Genomic DNA, 27829 nt, shown 5'->3' on the forward strand with positions numbered 1-27829 from the left:
CACAGACACACAATGAACACACACGCCATGAACACACACACACATACCATGAACACACAAACCATGAACACACACAGACACATACCATGAACACACACACACCATGAACACACAACTACACTGCTCCTCCATCATTGAGAGGGATACGTTCACAGAGCTGGAGAGAGACATGGTGGAGCTCAGAGAGCTGGAGAGAGACGTGGTGTAGCTCAGAGAGCTGGAGAGAGACATGGTGAAGCTCAGAGAGCTGGAGAGAGACATGGTGGAGCTCAGAGAGCTGGAGAGAGACATGGTGGAACTCAGAGAGCTGGAGAGAGACGTGGTGGAGCACAGAGAGCTGGAGAGAGACATGGTGGAGCTCAGAGTGCTGGAGAGAGACATGGTGGAGCTCAGAGAGCTGGAGAGAGACATGGTGGAACTCAGAGAGCTGGAGAGAGACGTGGTGGAGCACAGAGAGCTGGAGAGAGACATGGTGGAGCTCAGAGAGCTGGAGAGAGACATGGTGGAGCTCAGAGAGCTGGAGAGAGACATGGTGGAGCTCAGAGAGCTGGAGAGAGACATGGTGGAGCTCAGAGAGCTGGAGAGAGACATGGTGGAGCTCAGAGAGCTGGAGAGAGACGTGGTGGAACTCAGAGAGCTGGAGAGAGACGTGGTGGAGCTCGGAGAGCTGGAGAGAGACGTGGTGGAGCTCAGAGAGCTGGAGAGAGACGTGGTGGAGCTCAGAGAGCTGGAGCGAGACATGGTGGAGCTCAGAGAGCAGGAGAGAGACATGGTGGAGCTCAGAGAGCAGGAGAGAGACATGGTGGAGCTCAGAGAGCTGGAGAGAGACATGGTGGAGCTCGTCCACACAAACCAGACAGAACGGACCCACAAAACAGACCAGCACAACAACCCCCCCCGGAGGGCAGAAGGTGTAGATGTACGGCTGTCTGAGAGCTTGCTGCTCTACGGACTGATGTGAGAGAACTTAAAGACGCACACATGGCACTGAAGGAGGAGGTCAGAACGCTGAGGTGTTACAGAAAACAGGACAGAGAAGCCAGCAGAACAGCCCACCTCAGACCTGGACCTCAACACCACAATGGGACAGACGACACAGGACCCACTAATCCAACAGACCCCACCCCCTGCCAACAGACCCCCACCCCCTCCGAACAGACCCCCACCCCCTCCGAACAGACCCCACCCACTCTTAACAGCCCTCCCGTCAGCTCCCATGATAGTTCTCCTAACAACCCCCACACATCCACTGAGGGCAAACAGAAGCCATAGATTGTGCTCCTCATGGACTCAAATGGCAAATACATTCAAGAGGAATAACTTTTTTCCAAACACAAAGTGGCTAAACTCTGGTGCCCAAACACCAGACATGCCCTGGAGCTGTTGTCAGAGGACTGACTAGGGTCCCCCAGCAACATCATAAGGGGCACAAATGACCTGAGGGCCCAGCAGGAAAGGGTGGCACAAAGGGGTGATTGAAAAGCTTCTTCTACTTTCCCCAACGCACAGGACATTAGCTGGTGGAAATCTGTCCTTTGGTCTGATGAGTCCAATTTTGAGATTTTTGGTCCCAGCTGCCATGTCTTTGTGAGACGCAGATTAGGTGTACGGATGATCTCTGCATGTGTGGTTCCCCTCGTGAAGCATGGAGGAGGAGTAAAATAAAAATAAGCATGGAGGAGCAGGTGTGATGTTGTGGGGGTGCTTTGCTGGTGACACTGTCTGTGATTTATTTAGAATTCAAGGCACACTTAACCAGCATGGCTTCCACAGCATTCTGCAGCGATACGCCATCCCATCTGGTTTGCGCTAAGTGGGACTATAATTAATTTTTCAACAGGACAGTGACCCAAAACACCTCAAGGCTGTGTAAGGGCTATTTGACCAAGAAGATGAGTGATGGAGTGCTGCATCAGATGACCTGGCCTCCACAATCACCCGACCTCAGCCTAATTGAGATGGTTTTGGATGAGTTGGACCGCAGAGTGAAGTAAAAGCAGCCAAAAAGTGCTCAGCATATGTGGGAACTCTTTCAAGACCGTTGGCTAAACATTCCAGGTGAAGCTGGTTGAGAAAATGCCAAGAGTGTTCAAAGCTGTCAATCAAGGAAAAGGGTGGCTACTTTTTAGAATGTCACATATAAATAAAATATATTTTGATTTGTTTAACACTTTTTTGGTTACTCCATGATTCCATATGTATTATTTCATAGTTTTGTTTTCATCACTATTATTCTACAATGTAGGAAATAGTAAAATATAGAAAAACCCTTGAATGAGTAGGTGTGTCCTAACTTTTGACTGATACTTTGTGATCATACTTTCCATACCAATAAAGCCTTTTGAGTTGAAAAGAGAGCGAGAGAGATTGAGAGAGAGGGAAACAGCGAGAGAGAGAGAGAGACAGAGAGAGAGACAGAGAGAGACAGAAAGAGAGAGACCGAGAGAGAGAGAGACAGAGAGAGAGAGACCGAGAGAGAAAGGGAGAGAGAGAGAAAGGGAGAGACAGAGAGAGAGAGAGAAAGGGAGAGAGACAGAGAGAGAGAGAGAGAGAAAGGTAGAGAGAGGGAGAGACAGAGAGAGAGAGAGAGAGAGAGAGAGAGACAGACAGAGAGAGAGCAAGCAAGCTGGTCCTGGGGCTTTGTTCACAAACACACCCTACAGAGCCCCATGACAGCAGCACAATTAGACCCAACCAAATCATGAGAAAACAAAAAGATAATTACTTGACACATTGGAAAGAATTAACAAAAAAACAGAGCAAACTAGAATGCTATTTGGCCCTACACAGAGAGTACACAGCGGCAGAATACCTGACCACTGTGACTGACCCAAAATTAAGGAAAGCTTTGACTATGTACAGACTCAGCGAGCATAGCCTTGCTATTGAGAAAGGCCGCCGTAGGCAGACATGGCTCTCAAGAGAAGACCGGCTATGTGCTCACTGCCCACAAAATGAGGTGGAAACTGAGCTGCACTTCCTAACCTCCTGCCCAATGTATGACCATATTAGAGAGATCCACAAAGAATTCGAAAACAAATCCAATTTTGAAAAACTCCCATATCTACTGGGTGAAATTCCACAGTGTGCCATCAGAGCAGCAAGATTTGTGACCTGTTGCCACGAGAAAAGGGCAACCAGTGAAGAACAAACACCATTGTAAATACAACCCATATCTATGCTTATTTATTTTATCTTGTGTCCTTTACCATTTGCACATTGTAAAAACACTGTATATATATATATATAATACGACATTTGTAATGTCTTTATTGTTTTGAAACTTCTGTATGTGTGATGTCTACTGTTAATTTGTATTGTTTATTTCACTTTATATATTATCTACCTTACTTGCTTTGGCAATGTTAACACATGTTTCCCATGCCAATAAAGCCCCTTGAATTGAATTGAATTGAGAGACAGAGAGAGACAGAGAGGGTGAGAGAGACAGAGAGAGAGGGAGAGACAGAGAGAGAGAGGGAGAGACAGAGAGAGGGAGAGACAGAGAGAGGGAGAGACAGAGAGAGGGAGAGACAGAGAGAGAGGGAGAGACAGAGAGAGAGAGAAAGACAGAGAGAGACAGAGAGAGAGAGACAGAGAGAGGGAGAGAGAGATGTCACTCCAGTGAAGTGAAAAAAAGAAGCCAGTCGCTGTTTATTTTAAGGCCACTTCATCTCCCGGGAGACCAGACAGTTAACAGCCCTATGAAGACATTCCCTTACAAGCTGTTAACTGGGTGGATCTGTTATTCACCATTAGATAAGACCGCTCACACTACTAACGATAGCTACCAGTAACCTCTCTCTCCATCATTATGAGCGAGCCTAGTAACGTCTCCAACATCCCAGTCGGGGGCTGGAACATCACTAACCAGTTTGTCCAGCCGGTTTGGCTGCTCACTCTCTGGACGGTAGCCTACAGTCTCGTGCTGTTTGTCTCGGTGAGCGGGAACGTCATCGTTGTCTGGATCATCCTTGCTCACAAACAGATGCGGACAGTGACAAACTACTTCCTGTTGAACCTGGCTCTCGCGGACACTTCCATGGCGGCCTTCAACTCGTTTGTGAACTTCGTTTACGCTGCGCACGGGGACTGGTACTTCGGGCTCTTCTACTGCAAATTCCACAACTTCCTTCCTGTGACAGCGGTGTTCGCCAGCATCTACTCCATGGTGGCCATCGCCGTGGACCGGTGAGGAAGATCCTGTTGTTGAGAGATAATAGATAGAGATCATAGAGAGATAATGAACAGGCGTCTCCTAATAAAGCAGTTGAATCACTTGACGGTCCAGCGGATTAAACTTCTCTCCGTAGACCTTTATGGACGGAGACCTTTATGGAATGTAGCTCAGACATTTACCCCTGAAAGCGTTTATTATGAAACTGCCCATTGAATATCAACACGGTCGTTGGTGGTATTTGATTAAAGTTTAATGAAAAAGTATTTCAGCAAAACAACGAAAAGGCAACTTCAGAGGACAAACATGGATAGATAGGTGGGCGTTTCATCGTTTAAATTTTTTGAAGTATCGACCTTGGGGCGAATCGATGTGACATCGGTGTAGTCTGAGCTAGATTCCACAAAGCCTGGTGTCTTCTCCTCTTCGTTGGTCTTTAGAAACATCAGTTCAGTTCGTCTACAGGATGTCAGAATATCATCAAGCACAGCCTGTGTGTGATAAGACCACTGACATCAACCCCAGACCCCTAGGAGGGCGTTGATGTCTGAAAATAGGATGACAATTCCTCCAAGGTATCATGTCTGCCACCCTAGTGTGTCAACAGAAGGGGTCAGACCGAAAGGGGAGATCAGCTGCAAAGACGTCAAGATTCAGAGAATAGATGGAGAGGGAGGGAGGGAGGGAGGGAGGGAGAGAGAGAGAGAGACAGGGAGGGAGGGAGAGAGACAGGGAGGGAGGGAGGGAGGGAGGGGAGAGAGAGAGAGAGAGACAGGGAGGGGGAGGGAGAGGGAGGGAGGGAGGGAGAGAGAGAGAGAGGGAGGGAGGGAGGGAGACAGGGAGGGAGGGAGAGAGACAGGGAGGGAGGGAGAGAGACAGGGAGGGAGGGAGAGAGACAGGGAGGGAGGGAGAGAGGGAGAGAGAGACAGGGAGGGAGGGAGAGAGAGAGACAGGGAGGGAGGGAAAGAGACAGAGGATGGAAATAGGACAGAGAGGGGAAAGAGGGTAGGGAGAGCGAGATGGAGGGGGTATAGAGATGGAGGGGGTAGAGAGATGGAGGGGGTATAGAGATGGAGGGGGTATAGAGATGGAGGGGGTATAGAGATGGAGGGGGTATAGAGATGGAGGGGGTATAGAGATGGAGGGGGTAGAGAGATGGAGGGGGTAAAGAGATGGAGGGGGTAGAGAGATGGAGGGGTAGAGAGATGGAGGGGGTATAGAGATGGAGGGGGTATAGAGATGGAGGGGGTAGAGAGATGGAGGGGGTATAGAGATGGAGGGGGTATAGGGATGGAGGGGGTAGAGAGATGGAGGGGGTATAGGGATGGAGGGGGTAGAGAGATGGAGGGGGTATAGGGATGGAAGGGGTATAGAGATGGAGGGGGTATAGGGATGGAGGGGGTAGAAAGATGGAGGGGGTAGAAAGATGGAGGGGGTAGAGAGATGGAGGGGGTAGAGAGATGGAGGGGGTATAGGGATGGAGGGGGTATAGAGATGGAGGGGGTAGAGAGATGGAGGGGGTAGAGAGATGGAGGGGGTAGAGAGATGGAGGGGGTAGAGAGATGGAGGGGGTATAGAGATGGAGGGGGTATAGAGATGGAGGGGGTATAGAGATGGAGGGGGTAGAGAGATGGAGGGGGTATAGAGATGGAGGGGGTATAGAGATGGAGGGGGTATAGGGATGGAGGGGGTAGAGAGATGGAGGGGGTATAGAGATGGAGGGGGTATAGGGATGGAGGGGGTATAGGGATGGAAGGGGTATAGAGATGGAGGGGGTATAGGGATGGAGGGGGTAGAGATGGAGGGGGTAGAAAGATGGAGGGGGTAGAGAGATGGAGGGGGTAGAGAGATGGAGGGGGTATAGAGATGGAGGGGGTATAGAGATGGAGGGGGTATAGGGATGGAGGGGGTATAGAGATGGAGGGGGTAGAGAGATGGAGGGGGTAGAGAGATGGAGGGGGTATAGGGATGGAGGGGGTAGAGAGATGGAGGGGGTATAGAGATGGAGTGGGTATAGGGATGGAAGGGGTATAGAGATGGAGGGGGTAGAAAGATGGAGGGGGTAGAGAGATGGAGGGGGTAGAGAGATGGAGGGGTAGAGAGATGGAGGGGGTAGAGAGATGGAGGGGGAGATAGATGGAGGGGGTAGAGAGATGGAGGGGTAGAGAGATGGAGGGGGTAGAGAGATGGAGGGGGTAGAGAGATGGAGGGGAGAGAGATGGAGGGGGTAGAGAGATGGAGGGGGTAGAGAGATGGAGGGGGAGATAGATGGAGGGGGTAGAGAGATGGAGGGGGTAGAGAGATGGAGGGGTAGAGAGATGGAGGGGGTAGAGAGATGGAGGGGGTAGAGAGATGGAGGGGGTATAGAGATGGAGGGGGAGATAGATGGAGGGTAAGCAAGGGGGCAGGACAGGAACAAGTATAAGGGGGAAAATAATTGATTCAACCTTGAAACTTTCCCTTGGCCATAGTCTCCCTTGGCCATAGTCTCCCTTGGCCATAGTCTCCCTTGGCCATAGTCTCCCTTGGCCATAGTCTCCCCTGGCCATAGTTTCCCCTGGCCATAGTTTCCCTGGCCATAGTTTCCCTGGCCATAGTTTCCCTTGGCCATAGTTTCCCTTGGCCATAGTTTCCCTTGGCCATAGTTTCCCTGGCCATAGTTTCCCTGGCCATAGTTTCCCTTGGCCATAGTTTCCCTTGGCCATAGTCTCCCTTGGCCATAGTTTCCCTGGCCATAGTTTCCCTGGCCATAGTTTCCCTTGGCCATAGTCTCCCCTGGCCATAGTTTCCCTTGGCCATAGTTTCCCTTGGCCATAGTCTCCCTTGGCCATAGTTTCCCTTGGCCATAGTCTCCCCTGGCCATAGTTTCCCTTGGCCATAGTCTCCCTTGGCCATAGTTTCCCTTGGCCATAGTTTCCCTGGCCATAGTTTCCCTTGGCCATAGTTTCCCTTGGCCATAGTTTCCCTGGCCATAGTTTCCCTTGGCCATAGTCTCCCTTGGCCATAGTTTCCCTTGGCCATAGTTTCCCTGGCCATAGTTTCCCTTGGCCATAGTTTCCCTTGGCCATAGTTTCCCTTGGCCATAGTCTCCCTTGGCCATAGTTTCCCTTGGCCATAGTTTCCCTGGCCATAGTTTTCCTTGGCCATAGTTTCCCTGGCCATAGTTTCCCTTGGCCATAGTTTTCCTTGGCCATAGTTTCCCTGGCCATAGTTTCCCTTGGCCATAGTTTTACTTGGCCATAGTTTCCCTTGGCCATAGTTTCCCTTGGCCATAGTTTCCCTGGCCATAGTTTCCCTTGGCCATAGTTTCCCTTGGCCATAGTTTCCCTTGGCCATAGCTCCCTTGGCCATAGTTTCCCTTGGCCATAGGGGTCTAGACTAGGATGAGTGGTCCTACTGGTTCTCAAATAGCACTTGAGATCCTCAGTTGGGGACAGACAACAACTCACTTCCATCTGGCTGGTCTCCCATCCAGAGACTGTCCTGGACAACCCCTGCTTAGCTTCAGGAGATCCTCAGGGGGGGGGGGGCTCGACTGACGATTGTGATGGTAATGCTTTGTGGATAACTTTGGACACAGATTCTGCGTTCAGATTCCCTATCCTTCTCCTGAAGTCTGCATTCACACAGTCCCCCTCATGGATGTAAAAGGAATGGACCGGTGTGAGGAATATGTTGGAGGCTCCTTCCAGCTGTCCCTGCACCAATCCAATGCTTTTCTAAATGCATGAGGGGTTAGTGAACTAGTGCACACTTCTGGTGTCCAAACAAAAACACAAAGCTCCTGATCTAGCAGTATTAGGACCTGTGCCCAGAGTTCACCACTGACCTCTAACCCCTGACCTCTCCTTATGTCACCTCCTGTTACCTAGGTACATGGCCATCATCCACCCACTCAAGCCGCGCCTCTCGGCAACGGTAACCAGGTCTGTGATAGGCTGTATCTGGGGTATGGCCGTGGTACTGGCGTTCCCGCTGTGTTACTACTCAACCACCAGAAAGATTGGACAGAGAACACTGTGTTACGTCTACTGGCCCCGCACTGCTCAGGACTCATTGATGTTAGTACCTCACTGCTCAGGACTCATTGATGTTAGTACCTCACTGCTCAGGACTCATTGATGTTAGTACCTCACTGCTCAGGACTCATTGATGTTAGTACCTCACTGCTCAGGACTCATTGATGTTAGTACCTCACTGCTCAGGACTCATTGATGTTAGTACCTCACTGCTCAGGACTCATTGATGTTAGTACCTCACTGCTCAGGACTCATTGATGTTAGTACCTCACTGCTCAGGACTCATTGATGTTAGTACCTCACTGCTCAGGACTCATTGATGTTAGTACCTCACTGCTCAGGACTCATTGATGTTAGTACCTCACTGCTCAGGACTCATTGATGTTAGTACCTCACTGCTCAGGACTCATTGATGTTAGTACCTCACTGCTCAGGACTCATTGATGTTAGTACCTCACTGCTCAGGACTCATTGATGTTAGTACCTCACTGCTCAGGACTCATTGATGTTAGTACCTCACTGCTCAGGACTCATTGATGTTACTACCTCACTGCTCAGGACTCATTGATGTTAGTACCTCACTGCTCAGGACTCATTGATGTTAGTACCTCACTGCTCAGGACTCATTGATGTTAGTACCTCACTGCTCAGGACTCATTGATGTTAGTACCTCACTGCTCAGGACTCATTGATGTTAGTACCTCACTGCTCAGGACTCATTGATGTTAGTACCTCACTGCTCAGGACTCATTGATGTTAGTACCTCACTGCTCAGGACTCATTGATGTTAGTACCTCACTGCTCAGGACTCATTGATGTTAGTACCTCACTGCTCAGGACTCATTGATGTTAGTACCTCACTGCTCAGGACTCATTGATGTTAGTACCTCACTGCTCAGGACTCATTGATGTTAGTACCTCACTGCTCAGGACTCATTGATGTTAGTACCTCACTGCTCAGGACTCATTGATGTTAGTACCTCACTGCTCAGGACTCATTGATGTTAGTACCTCACTGCTCAGGACTCATTGATGTTAGTACCTCACTGCTCAGGACTCATTGATGTTAGTACCTCACTGCTCAGGACTCATTGATGTTAGTACCTCACTGCTCAGGACTCATTGATGTTAGTACCTCACTGCTCAGGACTCATTGATGTTAGTACCTCACTGCTCAGGACTCATTGATGTTAGTACCTCACTGCTCAGGACTCATTGATGTTAGTACCTCACTGCTCAGGACTCATTGATGTTAGTACCTCACTGCTCAGGACTCATTGATGTTAGTACCTCACTGCTCAGGACTCATTGATGTTAGTACCTCACTGCTCAGGACTCATTGATGTTAGTACCTCACTGCTCAGGACTCATTGATGTTAGTACCTCACTGCTCAGGACTCATTGATGTTAGTACCTCACTGCTCAGGACTCATTGATGTTAGTACCTCACTGCTCAGGACTCATTGATGTTAGTACCTCACTGCTCAGGACTCATTGATGTTAGTACCTCACTGCTCAGGACTCATTGATGTTAGTACCTCACTGCTCAGGACTCATTCATGTGTCTAAATACTTATTGCTTCCTTCATTCATGTATTCATTTGTCTCTCTCTCCCTCTCCTTTTCTCTCTCTCCCTCTCCTTTTCTCTCTCTCTCTATTTCCCTCTCCCCTGTCTTTCTCTCTCTCTCCCTCTCCCCCTCTCTCTCTCTCCCCCATCTTTCTCTCTCTCTCCCTCTGTCTCCCTCTCTCTCTTTCTATCTCTCTCTCTCTAACTCTCCCCCTGTCTCTCTCTCCAGGTATCATATAATAGTAGCAGTGTTGGTGTATGTGCTGCCTCTAGTGGTGATGGCTGGTACCTACAGTCTGGTGGGTAGGACACTTTGGGGCGGAGAGATACCTGGTGTCTCTAAAGATAACTACCATCTACAGATACAAGCCAAGAGGAAGGTACACAGACATAGCCGGACAAAGCTAAGCACACACACGGATGGAGACACACACATTGTCTTTAATCGTTTTCCTGTTGTCTAGGTGGTGAAGATGATGATGATTGTGGTGGTAACATTTGCAGTCTGCTGGCTCCCCTACCACCTCTACTTCATGATAACAGGACTCAACAGACAACTGAACAGAGTCAAGTCTATACAACAGGTCAGTCTGTCTGTCTGTAACAGCGCGTATTATAGAAATTTCAATGATTATTGTTATTGTAGCTGTTGGAGACACTTGACTCATTTGAGCTGTCAGATGGACAGACATTTGTCCATCCGTTCAACAGAGTCAGGTCAACAGGCTGTTCAACAGAGTCAGGTCAACAGGCTGTTCAACAGAGTCAGGTCAACAGGCTGTTCAACAGAGTCAGGTCAACAGGCTGTTCAACAGAGTCAGGTCAACAGGCTGTTCAACAGAGTCAGGTCCAACAGGCTGTTCAACAGAGTCAGGTCAACAGAGTCAGGTCAACAGGCTGTTCAACAGAGTCAGGTCAACAGGCTGTTCAACAGAGTCAGGTCCAACAGACTGTTCAACAGAGTCAGGTCCAACAGACTGTTCAACAGAGTCAGGTCAACAGGCTGTTCAACAGAGTCAGGCCAACAGGCTGTTCAACAGAGTCAGGTCCAACAGGCTGTTCAACAGAGTCAGGTCCAACAGAGTCAGGTCCAACAGACTGTTCAACAGAGTCAGGTCAACAGACTGTTCAACAGAGTCAGGTCCAACAGACTGTTCAACAGAGTCAGGTCAACAGGCTGTTCAACAGAGTCAGGTCCAACAGGCTGTTCAACAGAGTCAGGTCCAACAGGCTGCTCAACAGAGTCAGGTCAACAGACTGTTCAACAGAGTCAGGTCAACAGGCTGTTCAACAGAGTCAGGTCAACAGGCTGTTCAACAGAGTCAGGTCAACAGGCTGTTCAACAGAGTCAGGTCAACAGGCTGTTCAACAGAGTCAGGTCAACAGGCTGTTCAACAGAGTCAGGTCAACAGGCTGTTCAACAGAGTCAGGTCAACAGGCTGTTCAACAGAGTCAGGTCAACAGACTGTTCAACAGAGTCAGGTCAACAGGCTGTTCAACAGAGTCAGGTCCAACAGACTGTTCAACAGAGTCAGGTCAACAGACTGTTCAACAGAGTCAGGTCCAACAAGCTGTTCAACAGAGTCAGGTCCAACAGACTGTTCAACAGAGTCAGGTCAACAGACTGTTCAACAGAGTCAGGTCCAGGAGACTGTTCAACAGAGTCAGGTCAACAGGCTGTTCAACAGAGTCAGGTCCAACAGACTGTTCAACAGAGTCAGGTCAACAGGCTGTTCAACAGAGTCAGGTCCAACAGGCTGTTCAACAGAGTCAGGTCAACAGGCTGTTCAACAGAGTCAGGTCCAACAGGCTGTTCAACAGAGTCAGGTCCAACAGGCTGTTCAACAGTGTCAGGTCCAACAGGCTGTTCAACAGAGTCAGGTCCAACAGGCTGTTCAACAGAGTCAGGTCCAACAGACTGTTCAACAGAGTCAGGTCCAACAGACTGTTCAACAGAGTCAGGTCAACAGACTGTTCAACAGAGTCAGGTCCAACAGACTGTTCAACAGAGTCAGGTCCAACAGACTGTTCAACAGAGTCAGGTCCAACAGGCTGTTCAACAGAGTCAGGTCCAACAGGCTGTTCAACAGAGTCAGGTCCAACAGGCTGTTCAACAGAGTCAGGTCCAACAGACTGTTCAACAGAGTCAGGCCAACAGACTGCTCAACAGAGTCAGGCCAACAGACTGTTCAACAGAGTCAGGTCAACAGGCTGTTCAACAGAGTCAGGTTAACAGACTGCTCAACAGAGTCAGGTCCAACAGACTGTTCAACAGAGTCAGGTCCAACAGAGTCAGGTCCAACAGACTGTTCAACAGAGTCAGGTCCAACAGACTGTTCAACAGAGTCAGGTCAACAGGCTGTTCAACAGAGTCAGGTCAACAGGCTGTTCAACAGAGTCAGGTCAACAGACTGTTCAACAGAGTCAGGTCCAACAGGCTGTTCAACAGAGTCAGGTCCAACAGACTGCTCAACAGAGTCAGGTCAACAGGCTGTTCAACAGAGTCAGGTCCAACAGACTGTTCAACAGAGTCAGGTCCAACAGAGTCAGGTCCAACAGACTGTTCAACAGAGTCAGGTCCAACAGGCTGTTCAACAGAGTCAGGTCCAACAGACTGTTCAACAGAGTCAGGTCCAACAGGCTGTTCAACAGAGTCAGGTCCAACAGGCTGTTCAACAGAGTCAGGTCAGCAGACTGTTCAACAGAGTCAGGTCAACAGGCTGTTCAACAGAGTCAGGTCAGCAGACTGTTCAACAGAGTCAGGTCAACAGGCTGTTCAACAGAGTCAGGTCAGCAGACTGTTCAACAGAGTCAGGTCAACAGGCTGTTCAACAGAGTCAGGTCAGCAGACTGTTCAACAGAGTCAGGTCAACAGGCTGTTCAACAGAGTCAGGTCCAACAGGCTGTTCAACAGAGTCAGGTCAACAGGCTGTTCAACAGAGTCAGGTCCAACAGGCTGTTCAACAGTGTCAGGTCCAACAGGCTGTTCAACAGAGTCAGGTCCAACAGGCTGTTCAACAGAGTCAGGTCCAACAGACTGTTCAACAGAGTCAGGTCCAACAGACTGTTCAACAGAGTCAGGTCCAACAGACTGTTCAACAGAGTCAGGTCCAACAGACTGCTCAACAGAGTCAGGTCAACAGGCTGTTCAACAGAGTCAGGTCAACAGGCTGTTCAACAGAGTCAGGTCCAACAGACTGTTCAACAGAGTCAGGTCCAACAGACTGTTCAACAGAGTCAGGTCCAACAGACTGTTCAACAGAGTCAGGTCCAACAGAGTCAGGTCCAACAGACTGTTCAACAGAGTCAGGTCCAACAGACTGTTCAACAGAGTCAGGTCAGCAGACTGTTCAACAGAGTCAGGTCCAGCAGACTGTTCAACAGAGTCAGGTCAACAGGCTGTTCAACAGAGTCAGGTCCAACAGGCTGTTCAACAGAGTCAGGTCCAACAGGCTGTTCAACAGAGTCAGGTCAGCAGGCTGTTCAACAGAGTCAGGTCAACAGACTGTTCAACAGAGTCAGGTCCAACAGAGTCAGGTCCAACAGACTGTTCAACAGAGTCAGGTCCAACAGAGTCAGGTCCAACAGACTGTTCAACAGAGTCAGGTCCAACAGGCTGTTCAACAGAGTCAGGTCCAACAGAGTCAGGTCCAACAGACTGTTCAACAGAGTCAGGTCCAACAGACTGTTCAACAGAGTCAGGTCCAACAGAGTCAGGTCCAACAGACTGTTCAACAGAGTCAGGTCAACAGACTGTTCAACAGAGTCAGGTCCAACAGGCTGTTCAACAGAGTCAGGTCAACAGGCTGTTCAACAGAGTCAGGTCCAACAGAGTCAGGTCCAACAGAGTCAGGTCCAACAGACTGTTCAACAGAGTCAGGTCCAACAGACTGTTCAACAGAGTCAGGTCCAACAGACTGCTCAACAGAGTCAGGTCAACAGACTGTTCAACAGAGTCAGGTCCAACAGACTGCTCAACAGAGTCAGGTCAACAGGCTGTTCAACAGAGTCAGGTCAACAGGCTGTTCAACAGAGTCAGGTCCAACAGACTGTTCAACAGAGTCAGGTCAACAGACTGTTCAACAGAGTCAGGTCCAACAGAGTCAGGTCCAACAGACTGCTCAACAGAGTCAGGTCCAACAGACTGTTCAACAGAGTCAGGTCCAACAGACTGCTCAACAGAGTCAGGTCCAACAGGCTGTTCAACAGAGTCAGGTCCAACAGGCTGTTAGACAGAGTCAGGTCCAACAGACTGTTCAACAGAGTCAGGTCAACAGACTGTTCAACAGAGTCAGGTCCAACAGACTGCTCAACAGAGTCAGGTCAACAGACTGTTCAACAGAGTCAGGTCCAACAGACTGTTCAACAGAGTCAGGTCAACAGGCTGTTCAACAGAGTCAGGTCCAACAGACTGCTCAACAGAGTCAGGTCAGCAGACTGTTCAACAGAGTCAGGTCAACAGGCTGTTCAACAGAGTCAGGTCAACAGACTGTTCAACAGAGTCAGGTCCAACAGACTGTTCAACAGAGTCAGGTCAACAGGCTGTTCAACAGAGTCAGGTCAACAGGCTGTTCAACAGAGTCAGGTCAACAGACTGTTCAACAGAGTCAGGTCCAACAGACTGTTCAACAGAGTCAGGTCCAACAGACTGTTCAACAGAGTCAGGTCCAACAGACTGTTCAACAGAGTCAGGTCCAACAGACTGTTCAACAGAGTCAGGTCCAACAGACTGTTCAACAGAGTCAGGTCCAACAGGCTGTTCAACAGAGTCAGGTCCAACAGGCTGTTCAACAGAGTCAGGTCCAACAGGCTGTTCAACAGAGTCAGGTCCAACAGACTGTTCAACAGAGTCAGGACCAACAGGCTGTTCAACAGAGTCAGGTCCAACAGACTGTTCAACAGAGTCAGGTCCAACAGGCTGTTCAACAGAGTCAGGTCCAACAGACTGTTCAACAGAGTCAGGTCCAACAGACTGCTCAACAGAGTCAGGTCAACAGGCTGTTCAACAGAGTCAGGTCAACAGGCTGTTCAACAGAGTCAGGTCAGCAGGCTGTTCAACAGAGTCAGGTCAGCAGGCTGTTCAACAGAGTCAGGTCCAACAGGCTGTTCAACAGAGTCAGGTCCAACAGACTGTTCAACAGAGTCAGGTCCAACAGACTGCTCAACAGAGTCAGGTCCAACAAGCTGTTCAACAGAGTCAGGTCCAACAGACTGTTCAACAGAGTCAGGTCAGCAGACTGTTCAACAGAGTCAGGTCCAGCAGACTGTTCAACAGAGTCAGGTCAACAGGCTGTTCAACAGAGTCAGGTCCAACAGGCTGTTCAACAGAGTCAGGTCCAACAGGCTGTTCAACAGAGTCAGGCCAACAGACTGCTCAACAGAGTCAGGTCCAACAGGCTGTTCAACAGAGTCAGGCCCAACAGGCTGTTCAACAGAGTCAGGTCAACAGGCTGTTCAACAGAGTCAGGTCCAACAGGCTGTTCAACAGAGTCAGGTCCAACAGGCTGTTCAACAGAGTCAGGTCAACAGGCTGTTCAACAGAGTCAGGTCAACAGGCTGTTCAACAGAGTCAGGTCAACAGGCTGTTCAACAGAGTCAGGTCAACAGGCTGTTCAACAGAGTCAGGTCAACAGGCCGTTCAACAGAGTCAGGTCAACAGGCCGTTCAACAGAGTCAGGTCAACAGGCCGTTCAACAGAGTCAGGTCAACAGGCCGTTCAACAGAGTCAGGTCAGCAGGCCGTTCAACAGAGTCAGGTTCAACAGAGTCAGGTCAACAGACTGTTCAACAGAGTCAGGTCCAACAGACTGTTCAACAGAGTCAGGTTCAACAGAGTCAGGTTCAACAGAGTCAGGTCCAACAGACTGTTCAACAGAGTCAGGTTCAACAGAGTCAGGTCAACAGACTGTTCAACAGAGTCAGGTCCAACAGACTGTTCAACAGAGTCAGGTCAACAGGCTGTTCAACAGAGTCAGGTCAGCAGGCTGTTCAACAGAGTCAGGTCAGCAGACTGTTCAACAGAGTCAGGTCAACAGGCTGTTCAACAGAGTCAGGTCAACAGGCTGTTCAACAGAGTCAGGTCCAACAGACTGTTCAACAGAGTCAGGTCAACAGACTGTTCAACAGAGTCAGGTCAACAGGCTGCTCAACAGAGTCAGGTCAACAGGCTGTTCAACAGAGTCAGGTCAACAGGCTGTTCAACAGAGTCAGGTCCAACAGAGTCAGGTCCAACAGGCTGTTCAACAGAGTCAGGTCAACAGGCTGTTCAACAGAGTCAGGTCAACAGGCTGTTCAACAGAGTCAGGTCAACAGGCTGTTCAACAGAGTCAGGTCAACAGGTGCAATAAGGCCAAGCAGCCTCCTAACCTGGGTGAACAAAATATACCGTCCTCTTTATGTTGGAGAATGTGCTGCAGATCAAACTGGGTGAACTTCGTTCCTATCAACCAGACCAGCAGAACTATAATATCTAATACCGTGCTTCTACACCTGCATTGCTTGCTGTTTGGGGTTTTAGGCTGTGTTTCTGTACAGCACTTTGAGATATCAGCTGATGTATGAAGGGCTATATAAATACATTTGATTTGATTAATACCCTGTTTCTCAGAGTCGTGGCTGAACAAGGACACAGATTGTATACACAGAGTATACCACACATCAGAAACACCTTCCTAATATTCAGTTGCCCTCATATTGCCCTCAGAACAGCCTCAAATCAAAATCAAATCAAGTTGTTTTTGTCACGTGCAAATAATGAATAATGCTATTTGTTAGGGGCATAGACTCCAGAACGTGCCGGAAGCGTTCCACAGGGATGCTGGCCCATGTTGACTCCAAAGCTTCCCATTGTTGTGTCAATTTAGCTGGATGTCGATTGGGTGGTTGACCATTCTTGATTCACACAGGAAACTGTTGAGCGTGAAAAACCCAGGACTGTTGCAGTTATTGACACAAACCAGTGCGCCTGGCACCTACTACCATAGCCCATTCAAAGGCATTTAAATATTTGTCTTGCCCGTTCACCCTTTGAATGCCTTTCATACACAATCCATGTCTCAACACTTAAAAATATTTTTTTAACCCGTCTCTTCCCCTTCATCTACACTGACTGAAGTGGATTCAACAACTGACATCAATACGGGATCATAGCTTTCACCTGGAATCACCTGGTCAGTCTCATGGAAAGAGCAGGTGTTCTTAACGTTTTGTATACTCAGTGTATATCTCAAAGATTTCTCCATTGTGCAGACCAGACGGCAGCCTCAGGTAAGGGGTGTGTCTCTTTATCAATAACAGCTGATGCTCGAAATCTAATATTAAACAAGTCTCGAGGTATTGCTCACCTGAGGTAGAGTACCTCATGATAAGCTGTAGACCACACTATGTACCAAGAGAGTTTTCATCTATATTTTTCTTAGTTGTCTATTTACCACCACAAACTGATGCTGGCACTAAGACCAGACTCAACGAGCTGTATAAGGCCATAAGCAAACAGGAAACCGCTCATCCAGAGGCGGCGTTCCTAGTGGCCGGGGACTTTAAACTTAAATCCGGTTTACCTTTTCTTGAATACATGCGTCGACGACATTGTACCCACAGTGATTGTACGTACATATCCCAACCAGAAGCCCTGGATTAAAGGCAACATCTGCACTGAGCGAAAGGCTAAAGCTTCCGCTTTCAAGGACTGGGACACTAATCCGGACCAGTTGTTCCAATGTAAGACCTGCTTACTTACAAGCCCTTAGCCAACAATGCAGTTTAAAATGTGAATAAGAAATAAAAGTAACAAGCAATTAAAGAGCAGCAGTAAAATAACAATTGCGAGGCTAAATACAGGGGGCACCAGTACAGAGTCAATGTGCGGGGGCACCGGTGTCAAGTTAATTGAGGTAGTATGTACATGTAGGTAGAGTTATTAAAGTGACTATGCATAGATAATAACAGAGAGTAGCAGCAGCATAAAAGAGTAGGGGCAATGCAAATAGTCTGGGTAGCCATTTGATTAGCTGTTCAGGAGTCTTATGGCTTGGGGGTAGAAGCTGTTTAGAAGCCTCTTGGACCTAGACTTGGCGCTCCGGTACCGCTTGCCGTGAGAACAGTCTATGACTAGGGTGGCTGGAGTCTGACAATTTTTAGGGCCTTCCTCTGACACTGCCTGGTATAGAGGTCCTGGATGGCAGGAAGCTTGGCCCCAGTAATGTATTGGGCCGTTCACACTACCCTCTGTAGCACCTTGCGGTCAGAGGCCGAGTAGTTGCCATACCAGGCGGTGATGCAACCAGGCAGTGATGTTCTCGATGTTGCAGCTGTAGAATCTGTTGATGATCTGAGGACCCATGCCAAATGTTTTCAGTCTCGTGAGGAGGAATAGGTGTTGTCGTGCCCTCTTCATGACTGTCTCGGTGTGCTTGGACCATGAAAAGGACATAACAACATTTCTTCCCTTTCAGTCTCGTGAGGAGGAATAGGTGTTGTCGTGCCCTCTTCATGACTGTCTCGGTGTGCTTGGACCATGAAGAGGACATAACAACATTTCTTCCCTTTCAGTCTCGTGAGGAGGAATAGGTGTTGTCGTGCCCTCTTCATGACTATCTCGGTGTGCTTGGACCATGAAGAGGGCACGACAACACCTATTCCCTTTTCAGGAGGCTGAAAACAGCTGTGTCTGTGAAAGCATGTTGGTATGGCAACTGCTTGACATCTGGCTGCAATGTGCTAAAGAGGGGTAGGCCCAGTGCATCACTGTGGCATAGCTCCCTGCCATCCAAGATGGGGGAAGGCCCTAAAAATGGTAAAATACTCCAGCCACCCAATTCTGTTCTCTCTGCTACCGCACGACCAGGAGTACTGATACACCAATTATGGAACCAACAGGAGCCTGAACAGCCTCTAAATAGTTAGTTAAATAGTTAGTTAGTTAAATAGTTAGTTAGTTAAATAGTTAGTTAAATAGTTAGTCTATTTGGATAACTATTTAACAAACTGGACGATCTACTTTGACGTTTGGACCCATCACATGAGCTGATGCTACTGTCTCTGTCACTTTATTCCTCAGACCCCGAGGTACCCTGTGTATATAACCTAGTTATCATTACTCAGTACTGGTACCCCTTGTATATAGCCTAGTTATCATTACTCAGTACTGGTACCCTGTGTATATAACCTAGTTATCATTACTCAGTACTGGTACCCTGTGTATATAGCCTAGTTATCATTACTCAGTACTGGTACCCCTTGTATATAACCTAGTTATCATTACTCAGTACTGGTACCCTGTGTATATAACCTAGTTATCATTACTCAGTACTGGTACCCTGTGTATATAACCTAGTTATCATTACTCAGTACTGGTACCCTGTGTATATAACCTAGTTATCATTACTCAGTACTGGTACCCTGTGTATATAACCTAGTTATCATTACTCAGTACTGGTACCCTGTGTATATAGCCTAGTTATCATTACTCAGTACTGGTACCCTGTGTATATAACCTAGTTATCATTACTCAGTACTGGTACCCTGTGTATATAACCTAGTTATCATTACTCAGTACTGGTACCCTGTGTATATAACCTAGTTATCATTACTCAGTACTGGTACCCTGTGTATATAACCTAGTTATCATTACTCAGTACTGGTACCCTGTGTATATAACCTAGTTATCATTACTCAGTACTGGTACCCTGTGTATATAACCTAGTTATCATTACTCAGTACTGGTACCCTGTGTATATAACCTAGTTATCATTACTCAGTACTGGTACCCTGTGTATATAACCTAGTTATCATTACTCAGTACTGGTACCCTGTGTAAATAGTCTAGTTATCATTACTCAGTACTGGTACCCTGTGTAAATAGTCTAGTTATCATTACTCAGTACTGGTACCCTGTGTATATAGCCTAGTTATCATTACTCAGTACTGGTACCCTGTGTATATAGCCTTGTTATCATTACTCAGTACTGGTACCCTGTGTATATAGCCTAGTTATCATTACTCAGTACTGGTACCCTGTGTATATAGCCTAGTTATCATTACTCAGTACTGGTACCCTGTGTATATAACCTAGTTATCATTACTCAGTACTGGTACCCTGTGTATATAACCTAGTTATCATTACTCAGTACTGGTACCCTGTGTATATAGCCTAGTTATCACTACTCAGTACTGGTACCCTGTGTATATAACCTAGTTATCATTACTCAGTACTGGTACCCTGTGTATATAACCTAGTTATCATTACTCAGTACTGGTGCCCTGTGTATTATAACCTAGTTATCATTACCCATTGTGTATTTATTCCTCATGTTATTATCTTTTTATTATTTTTAAATGTTATTTTTCTCTGTGTTGTTGGGAAGGGCCCGTAACTAAGCATTGAACTGTTACTCTACACTTGTTGTTTACCAAGCATGTGACAAGTAACATGTGATTTAATAGAACATTGGAGGTGCCGGTATTCAGTACCGCTGTGTTCCCGGCCCAATTCAACCTCTGATTATCTATATAGTCATTACTAATGTTTAGCATTAATTATAAATTATTCTCATCCAACAGGTGTATCTATCAGTGTTGTGGCTGGCTATGAGCTCCACCATGTACAACCCTGTCATCTACTGCTGTCTCAATAGCAGGTAGGAGCTAGGAACACACACCATGTACAACTCTGTCATCTACTGCTTTCTCAATGGCAGGTAGGAGCTAGGAACACACACCATGTACAACCCTGTCATCTACTGCAGTCTCAATAGCAGGTAGGATCTAGGAACACACACCATTTACAACCCTGTCATCTACTGCTGTCTCAATAGCAGGTAGGAGCTAGGAACACACACAATGTACAACCCTGTCATGTACTGCTGTCTCAATAGCAGGTAGGTTCTAGGAGAACACACCATGTACAACCCTGTCATCTACTGCTGTCTCAATAGCAGGTAGGATCTAGGAACACACACCATTTACAACCCTGTCATCTACTGCTGTCTCAATAGCAGGTAGGATCTAGGAACACACACCATTTACAACCCTGTCATCTACTGCTGTCTCAATAGCAGGTAGGAGCTAGGAACACACACCATGTACAACCCTGTCTGCTGCTGTCTCAATAACACGTTCCGTGCAGGGTTAAGAGGGACAATGTGTTTATGTGCGTAGGTTCCGTGCAGGGTTTAAGCGTGCAATGCGCTGCTGTCCGTTTGTCCGTCTGTCTGAATACGACCAGATGGAACTACATAGCGCCCGTTTCCATGCCAACAGACAGAGCAGCATCTACACCCTGAGCCGCTTCGAGTCCTGCTCCACCGACCCACACAACGACCGCAGCGACAGGTACCGTAGCTGTGTGTGTGTGTGCGTGTGTGTGTGTGTGTGTGTGGGTTCTGCGTCATATTTTAAGTTTCTTCAAAAACAGACCATAATGCATTTCTTCATCTTCTTCTCCGCCAGGAGGAGGAGTCAGGGTGGTCGTCATGGTAGCATCGCACACAACGGGGTGAATCGTCACGGAACTCGACATACACTCCTGACACACGCTCGTTGCCACGGCAACCCCCAAGGGTCCACCTCCGCCACGGAGGTCACCTGAGAGGTTTGGACTTGAGACGAAGCGAACACACAAACATACACACAATTACTGAAACACACACACACACCCCTAAAGAAACACACACACCCCTACTGAAACACACACACACCCTTATTGAAACACAAACAAACACACCTGGATTCCATAACATATAGGAATCCCCATTTCTGTTCTATGCCAATAAGTAACTTGTAACCAGGTCTGTTCTGTCAGTTATATAGTCAGTTAACCCTTCTGTTCTGTCAGTTATATAGTCAGTTAACCCTTCTGTTCTGTCAGTTATATAGTCAGTTACCCCTTCTGTTCTGTCAGTTATATAGTCAGTTAATAAACCTTCTGTTCTGTCAGTTATATAGTCAGTTACACCTTCTGTTCTGTCAGTTATATAGTCAGTTAATAAACCTTCTGTTCTGTCAGTTATATAGTCAGTTAAACCTTCTGTTCTGTCAGTTATATAGTCAGTTACACCTTCTGTTCTGTCAGTTATATAGTCAGTTAAACCTTCTGTTCTGTCAGTTATATAGTCAGTTAACCCTTCTGTTCTGTCAGTTATATAGTCAGTTAAACCTTCTGTTCTGTCAGTTATATAGTCAGTTAATAAACCTTCTGTTCTGTCAGTTATATAGTCAGTTAATAAACCTGTTCTGTCAGTTATATAGTCAGTTAAACCTTCTGTTCTGTCAGTTATATACTCAGTTAAACCTTCTGTTCTGTCAGTTATATAGTCAGTTAACCCTTCTGTTCTGTCAGTTATATAGTCAGTTACACCTTCTGTTCTGTCAGTTATATAGTCAGTTAAACCTTCTGTTCTGTCAGTTATATAGTCAGTTAACCCTTCTGTTCTGTCAGTTATATAGTCAGTTAAACCTTCTGTTCTGTCAGTTATATAGTCAGTTAATAAACCTTCTGTTCTGTCAGTTATATAGTCAGTTAATAAACCTGTTCTGTCAGTTATATAGTCAGTTAAACCTTCTGTTCTGTCAGTTATATACTCAGTTAAACCTTCTGTTCTGTCAGTTATATAGTCAGTTAATAAACCTTCTGTTCTGTCAGTTATATAGTCAGTTACACCTTCTGTTCTGTCAGTTATATAGTCAGTTAATAAACCTTCTGTTCTGTCAGTTATATAGTCAGTTACACCTTCTGTTCTGTCAGTTATATAGTCAGTTAACCCTTCTGTTCTGTCAGTTATATAGTCAGTTAAACCTTCTGTTCTGTCAGTTATATAGTCAGTTAAACCAAATCAAATCAAATTTATTTATATGGCCCTTCGTACATCAGCTGATATCTCAAAGTGCTGTACAGAAACCCAGCCTAAAACCCCAAACAGCAAGCAATGCAGGTGTAGAAGCACGGTGGCTAGGAAAAACTCCCTAGAAAAAACCTTCTGTTCTGTCAGTTATATAGTCAGTTAACCCTTCTGTTCTGTCAGTTATATAGTCAGTTAAACCTTCTGTTCTGTCAGTTATATAGTCAGTTAACCCTTCTGTTCGGTCAGTTATATAGTCAGTTAAACCTTCTGTTCTGTCAGTTATATAGTCAGTTAAACCTTCTGTTCTGTCAGTTATATAGTCAGTTAACCCTTCTGTTCGGTCAGTTATATAGTCAGTTAACTCTTCTGTTCTGTCAGTTATATAGTCAGTTAACCCTTCTGTTCTGTCAGTTATATAGTCAGTTAAACCTTCTGTTCTGTCAGTTATATAGTCAGTTACACCTTCTGCTCTGTCAGTTATATAGTCAGTTAACCCTTCTGTTCTGTCAGTTATATAGTCAGTTAAACCTTCTGTTCTGTCAGTTATATAGTCAGTTAAACCTTCTGTTCTGTCAGTTATATAGTCAGTTACACCTTCTGTTCTGTCAGTTATATAGTCAGTTAATAAACCTTCTGTTCTGTCAGTTATATAGTCAGTTAATAAACCTTCTGTTCTGTCAGTTATATAGTCAGTTAAACCTTCTGTTCTGTCAGTTATATAGTCAGTTACACCTTCTGTTCTGTCAGTTATATAGTCAGTTAAACCTTCTGTTCTGTCAGTTATATAGTCAGTTACACCTTCTGTTCTGTCAGTTATATAGTCAGTTACACCTTCTGTTCTGTCAGTTATATAGTCAGTTAACCCTTCTGTTCTGTCAGTTATATAGTCAGTTAATAAACCTTCTGTTCTGTCAGTTATATAGTCAGTTAACCCTTCTGTTCTGTCAGTTATATAGTCAGTTACACCTTCTGTTCTGTCAGTTATATAGTCAGTTAAACCTTCTGTTCTGTCAGTTATATAGTCAGTTACACCTTCTGTTCTGTCAGTTATATAGTCAGTTAACCCTTCTGTTCTGTCAGTTATATAGTCAGTTAATAAACCTTCTGTTCTGTCAGTTATATAGTCAGTTAACCCTTCTGTTCTGTCAGTTATATAGTCAGTTACACCTTCTGTTCTGTCAGTTATATAGTCAGTTATATAGTCAGTTAACCCTTCTGTTCTGTCAGTTATATAGTCAGTTAATAAACCTTCTGTTCTGTCAGTTATATAGTCAGTTAACCCTTCTGTTCTGTCAGTTATATAGTCAGTTAACCCTTCTGTTCTGTCAGTTATATAGTCAGTTAATAAACCTTCTGTTCTGTCAGTTATATAGTCAGTTAACCCTTCTGTTCTGTCAGGTATATAGTCAGTTAACCCTTCTGTTCTGTCAGTTATATAGTCAGTTAATAAACCTTCTGTTCTGTCAGTTATATAGTCAGTTAAACCTTCTGTTCTGTCAGTTATATAGTCAGTTAACCCTTCTGTTCTGTCAGTTATATAGTCAGTTAATAAACCTTCTGTTCTGTCAGTTATATAGTCAGTTAACCCTTCTGTTCTGTCAGTTATATAGTCAGTTAAACCTTCTGTTCTGTCAGTTATATAGTCAGTTAAACCTTCTGTTCTGTCAGTTATATAGTCAGTTACACCTTCTGTTCTGTCAGTTATATAGTCAGTTACACCTTCTGTTCTGTCAGTTATATAGTCAGTTAATAAACCTTCTGTTCTGTCAGTTATATAGTCAGTTACACCTTCTGTTCTGTCAGTTATATAGTCAGTTAACCCTTCTGTTCTGTCAGTTATATAGTCAGTTAAACCTTCTGTTCTGTCAGTTATATAGTCAGTTAATAAACCTTCTGTTCTGTCAGTTATATAGTCAGTTAAACCTTCTGTTCTGTCAGTTATATAGTCAGTTAACCCTTCTGTTCTGTCAGTTATATAGTCAGTTAACCCTTCTGTTCTGTCAGTTATATAGTCAGTTAATAAACCTTCTGTTCTGTCAGTTATATAGTCAGTTAAACCTTCTGTTCTGTCAGTTATATAGTCAGTTAAACCTTCTGTTCTGTCAGTTATATAGTCAGTTAACCCTTCTGTTCTGTCAGTTATATAGTCAGTTAACCCTTCTGTTCTGTCAGTTATATAGTCAGTTAAACCTTCTGTTCTGTCAGTTATATAGTCAGTTACACCTTCTGTTCTGTCAGTTATATAGTCAGTTAACCCTTCTGTTCTGTCAGTTATATAGTCAGTTAACCCTTCTGTTCTGTCAGTTATATAGTCAGTTAAACCTTCTGTTCTGTCAGTTATATAGTCAGTTAACCCTTCTGTTCTGTCAGTTATATAGTCAGTTAATAAACCTTCTGTTCTGTCAGTTATATAGTCAGTTAACCCTTCTGTTCTGTCAGTTATATAGTCAGTTAAACCTTCTGTTCTGTCAGTTATATAGTCAGTTAAACCTTCTGTTCTGTCAGTTATATAGTCAGTTACACCTTCTGTTCTGTCAGTTATATAGTCAGTTACACCTTCTGTTCTGTCAGTTATATAGTCAGTTAATAAACCTTCTGTTCTGTCAGTTATATAGTCAGTTACACCTTCTGTTCTGTCAGTTATATAGTCAGTTAACCCTTCTGTTCTGTCAGTTATATAGTCAGTTAAACCTTCTGTTCTGTCAGTTATATAGTCAGTTAATAAACCTTCTGTTCTGTCAGTTATATAGTCAGTTAAACCTTCTGTTCTGTCAGTTATATAGTCAGTTAACCCTTCTGTTCTGTCAGTTATATAGTCAGTTAACCCTTCTGTTCTGTCAGTTATATAGTCAGTTAATAAACCTTCTGTTCTGTCAGTTATATAGTCAGTTAAACCTTCTGTTCTGTCAGTTATATAGTCAGTTAAACCTTCTGTTCTGTCAGTTATATAGTCAGTTAACCCTTCTGTTCTGTCAGTTATATAGTCAGTTAACCCTTCTGTTCTGTCAGTTATATAGTCAGTTAAACCTTCTGTTCTGTCAGTTATATAGTCAGTTACACCTTCTGTTCTGTCAGTTATATAGTCAGTTAACCCTTCTGTTCTGTCAGTTATATAGTCAGTTAACCCTTCTGTTCTGTCAGTTATTACTCAGGGGCCTTTTTAGTATGTTCTTGTGTATTTTTGGGTTGTTTGTTAAAAACAGCTTGTAATGTTTATTTCAAATATTACTTATTTTTATTCATATATTATACTTATATTTAGTATGTAACGGGTAAATGTGAATCAAGACCTGTAAGTGATGTCTATCGATGTGTGACAAAATAAAAACCATATGTATTGTATGATCTGTCTCAACTCAATTAAATCATGGGAAACATGTGTTAACATTGCCAAGTAGACAACAAACAAAAGTGAAATAAACAATAAAAAATGCACATGAACAATTACACTCACAAAAGTTCCAGAAGAATAAAGACAAATGTCATATTATGTGAAAAAGGGAAGATAAATAAAAATAAACATAAATATGAGTTGTATTTACAATGGTGTTTGTTCTTCACTGGTTGACCTTTTCTTGAGGCAACAGGTCACACATCTTACTGCTGTGATGTCACACTGTGGTTTTTCACCCAGTAGATATGGGAGTTTATCAAAATTGGGTTTGTTTTTCAAATTCTTTGTGGGTCTGTGTAATCTGAGGGAAATATGTCTCTCTAATATGGTCATACATGGGGCAGGAGGTTAGGAAATGCAGCTCAGTTTCCACCTCATTTTGTGGGCAGTGAGCACATAGCCTGTCTTCTCTTGAGAGCCATGTCTGCCTACGGCGGCCTTTCTCAATAGCAAGGCTATGCTCGCTGAGTCTGTACATAGTCATGTTTGTGTTTGTGAACAGAGCCCCAGGACAAGCTTGCTTATGGGGACTCTTCTCCAGGTTCATCTCTCTGTAGTTGATGGCTTTATTATGGAAGGTTTGGGATTCACTTCCTTTTAGGTGGTTGTAGAATTTAATGGCTCTTTTTCTGGATTTTGATAATTAGTGGGTATTTGCGTAATTCTGCTCTGCATTATTTGTTTTAAGTTGCACACAGGATATTTTTGCAGAATTCTGCATGCAATTTGTTGTTTGTCCCATTTAATGATTTCTTGGTTGGCGAGCGGACCCCAGAGCTCACAACCATAATGGGAAATGGGTTCAATAACTGATTTGAATTTTTTTTGCCAGATCCTAATCAGTACGTCAAAATGTATTTTTATATTTGCCTAGTCTCTCAGATCGTTCACAGTTTTGTGGAAGTTACCTGTGGCGCTGATGTTTAGGCCAAGGTATGTATAGTTTTTTGTGTGCTCTAGAGCAATGGTGTCTAGATGGAATTTGTATTTGTGGTTTTGGCAACTGGACCTTTTTTGGAACACCATTATATTGGTCTTACTGAGATTTACTGTCAGGGCCCAGGTCTGACAGAATCTGTGCATAAGATCTAGGTGCTGCTGTAGGCCCTCCTTGGTTGGTGACAGAAGGACCACATCATCAGCAAAAAGCAAACTGAAACACCAATTTGTTGATATACAGGGCCCTCGGAAAGTATTCAGACCCCTTGACTTTCTCTACATTTTTTTGTTTGTTTACAGCCTTATTCTAAAATTGATGAATTTTTTTCCATTAATCTACAAACAATACCCCACAATGACAAAGCAAAAACAGGTTTACAGAAATGTTTGCAAATGTATTCAAAATAAAAACTGAAATATTACATTAGCATTCAGACCCTTTACTCAGTACTTTGTTGAAGCACCTTGTAATCGTCGGTGGAAGAAGGTGAGGACCAAGGTGCAGGCGTGGTTTTTAATAATCATCAAAATTGAACACTGAAATACAAATCAACAAAGAAACAACCGAAACAGTTCTGTCTGGTGCAGACAACACAAACACTGAAAACAACCACAAAACACAATGGAAAACAGGCTCCCTAAATATGGTTCTCAATCAGGGACAACGATTGACAGCTGCCTCAGATTGAGAACCATATCAGGCCAAACACAGAAACAGAAAAATATAGAAAAATTAACATAGACAACCCACCCTAAAACAAAAGACAAAACAAAGGAACTAAGGTCAGAACGTGACACACCTTCGACAAAGTATTCAAATATATTGATTACAGCCTCAAGTCTTCTTGGTTATGACACTACAAGCTTGGCACACCTGTGTTTGGTGAGTTTCTC

General features: G+C 45.2%; 1 protein-coding gene across 1 annotated transcript; it reads left to right on the plus strand.

Annotated features, from left to right (window-relative positions):
• The first annotated feature begins 3774 nt into the window (after positions 1-3774).
• LOC135515397 (neuromedin-K receptor-like) lies at positions 3775-21639 on the plus strand. Its single transcript, XM_064939071.1, has 7 exons — positions 3775-4191; positions 8050-8238; positions 9994-10144; positions 10229-10348; positions 20324-20400; positions 20921-21094; positions 21212-21639. The coding sequence occupies exons 1-7, from the start codon at positions 3815-3817 to the stop codon at positions 21348-21350; spliced, it is 1227 nt and encodes a 408-aa protein (XP_064795143.1). The 5' UTR covers positions 3775-3814; the 3' UTR covers positions 21351-21639.
• Positions 21640-27829: the final 6190 nt, after the last annotated feature.

This window comes from Oncorhynchus masou, chromosome 27, assembly GCF_036934945.1.
Source record: "Oncorhynchus masou masou isolate Uvic2021 chromosome 27, UVic_Omas_1.1, whole genome shotgun sequence".
NCBI classification, from domain to species: Eukaryota; Metazoa; Chordata; class Actinopteri; order Salmoniformes; family Salmonidae; genus Oncorhynchus; species Oncorhynchus masou.

Excerpts from the sequence above, each read along its gene's own strand:
- LOC135515397 (XM_064939071.1), top strand. The coding sequence starts at position 3,815 with ATGAGCGAGCCTAGTAACGTCTCCAACATCCCAGTCGGGGGCTGGAAC. Across the intron at positions 8,239-9,993 it reads ACTGCTCAGGACTCATTGAT|GTATCATATAATAGTAGCAG; the intron begins GTTAGTACCTCA and ends CTCTCTCTCCAG. Across the intron at positions 20,401-20,920 it reads TACTGCTGTCTCAATAGCAG|GTTCCGTGCAGGGTTTAAGC; the intron begins GTAGGAGCTAGG and ends TTATGTGCGTAG.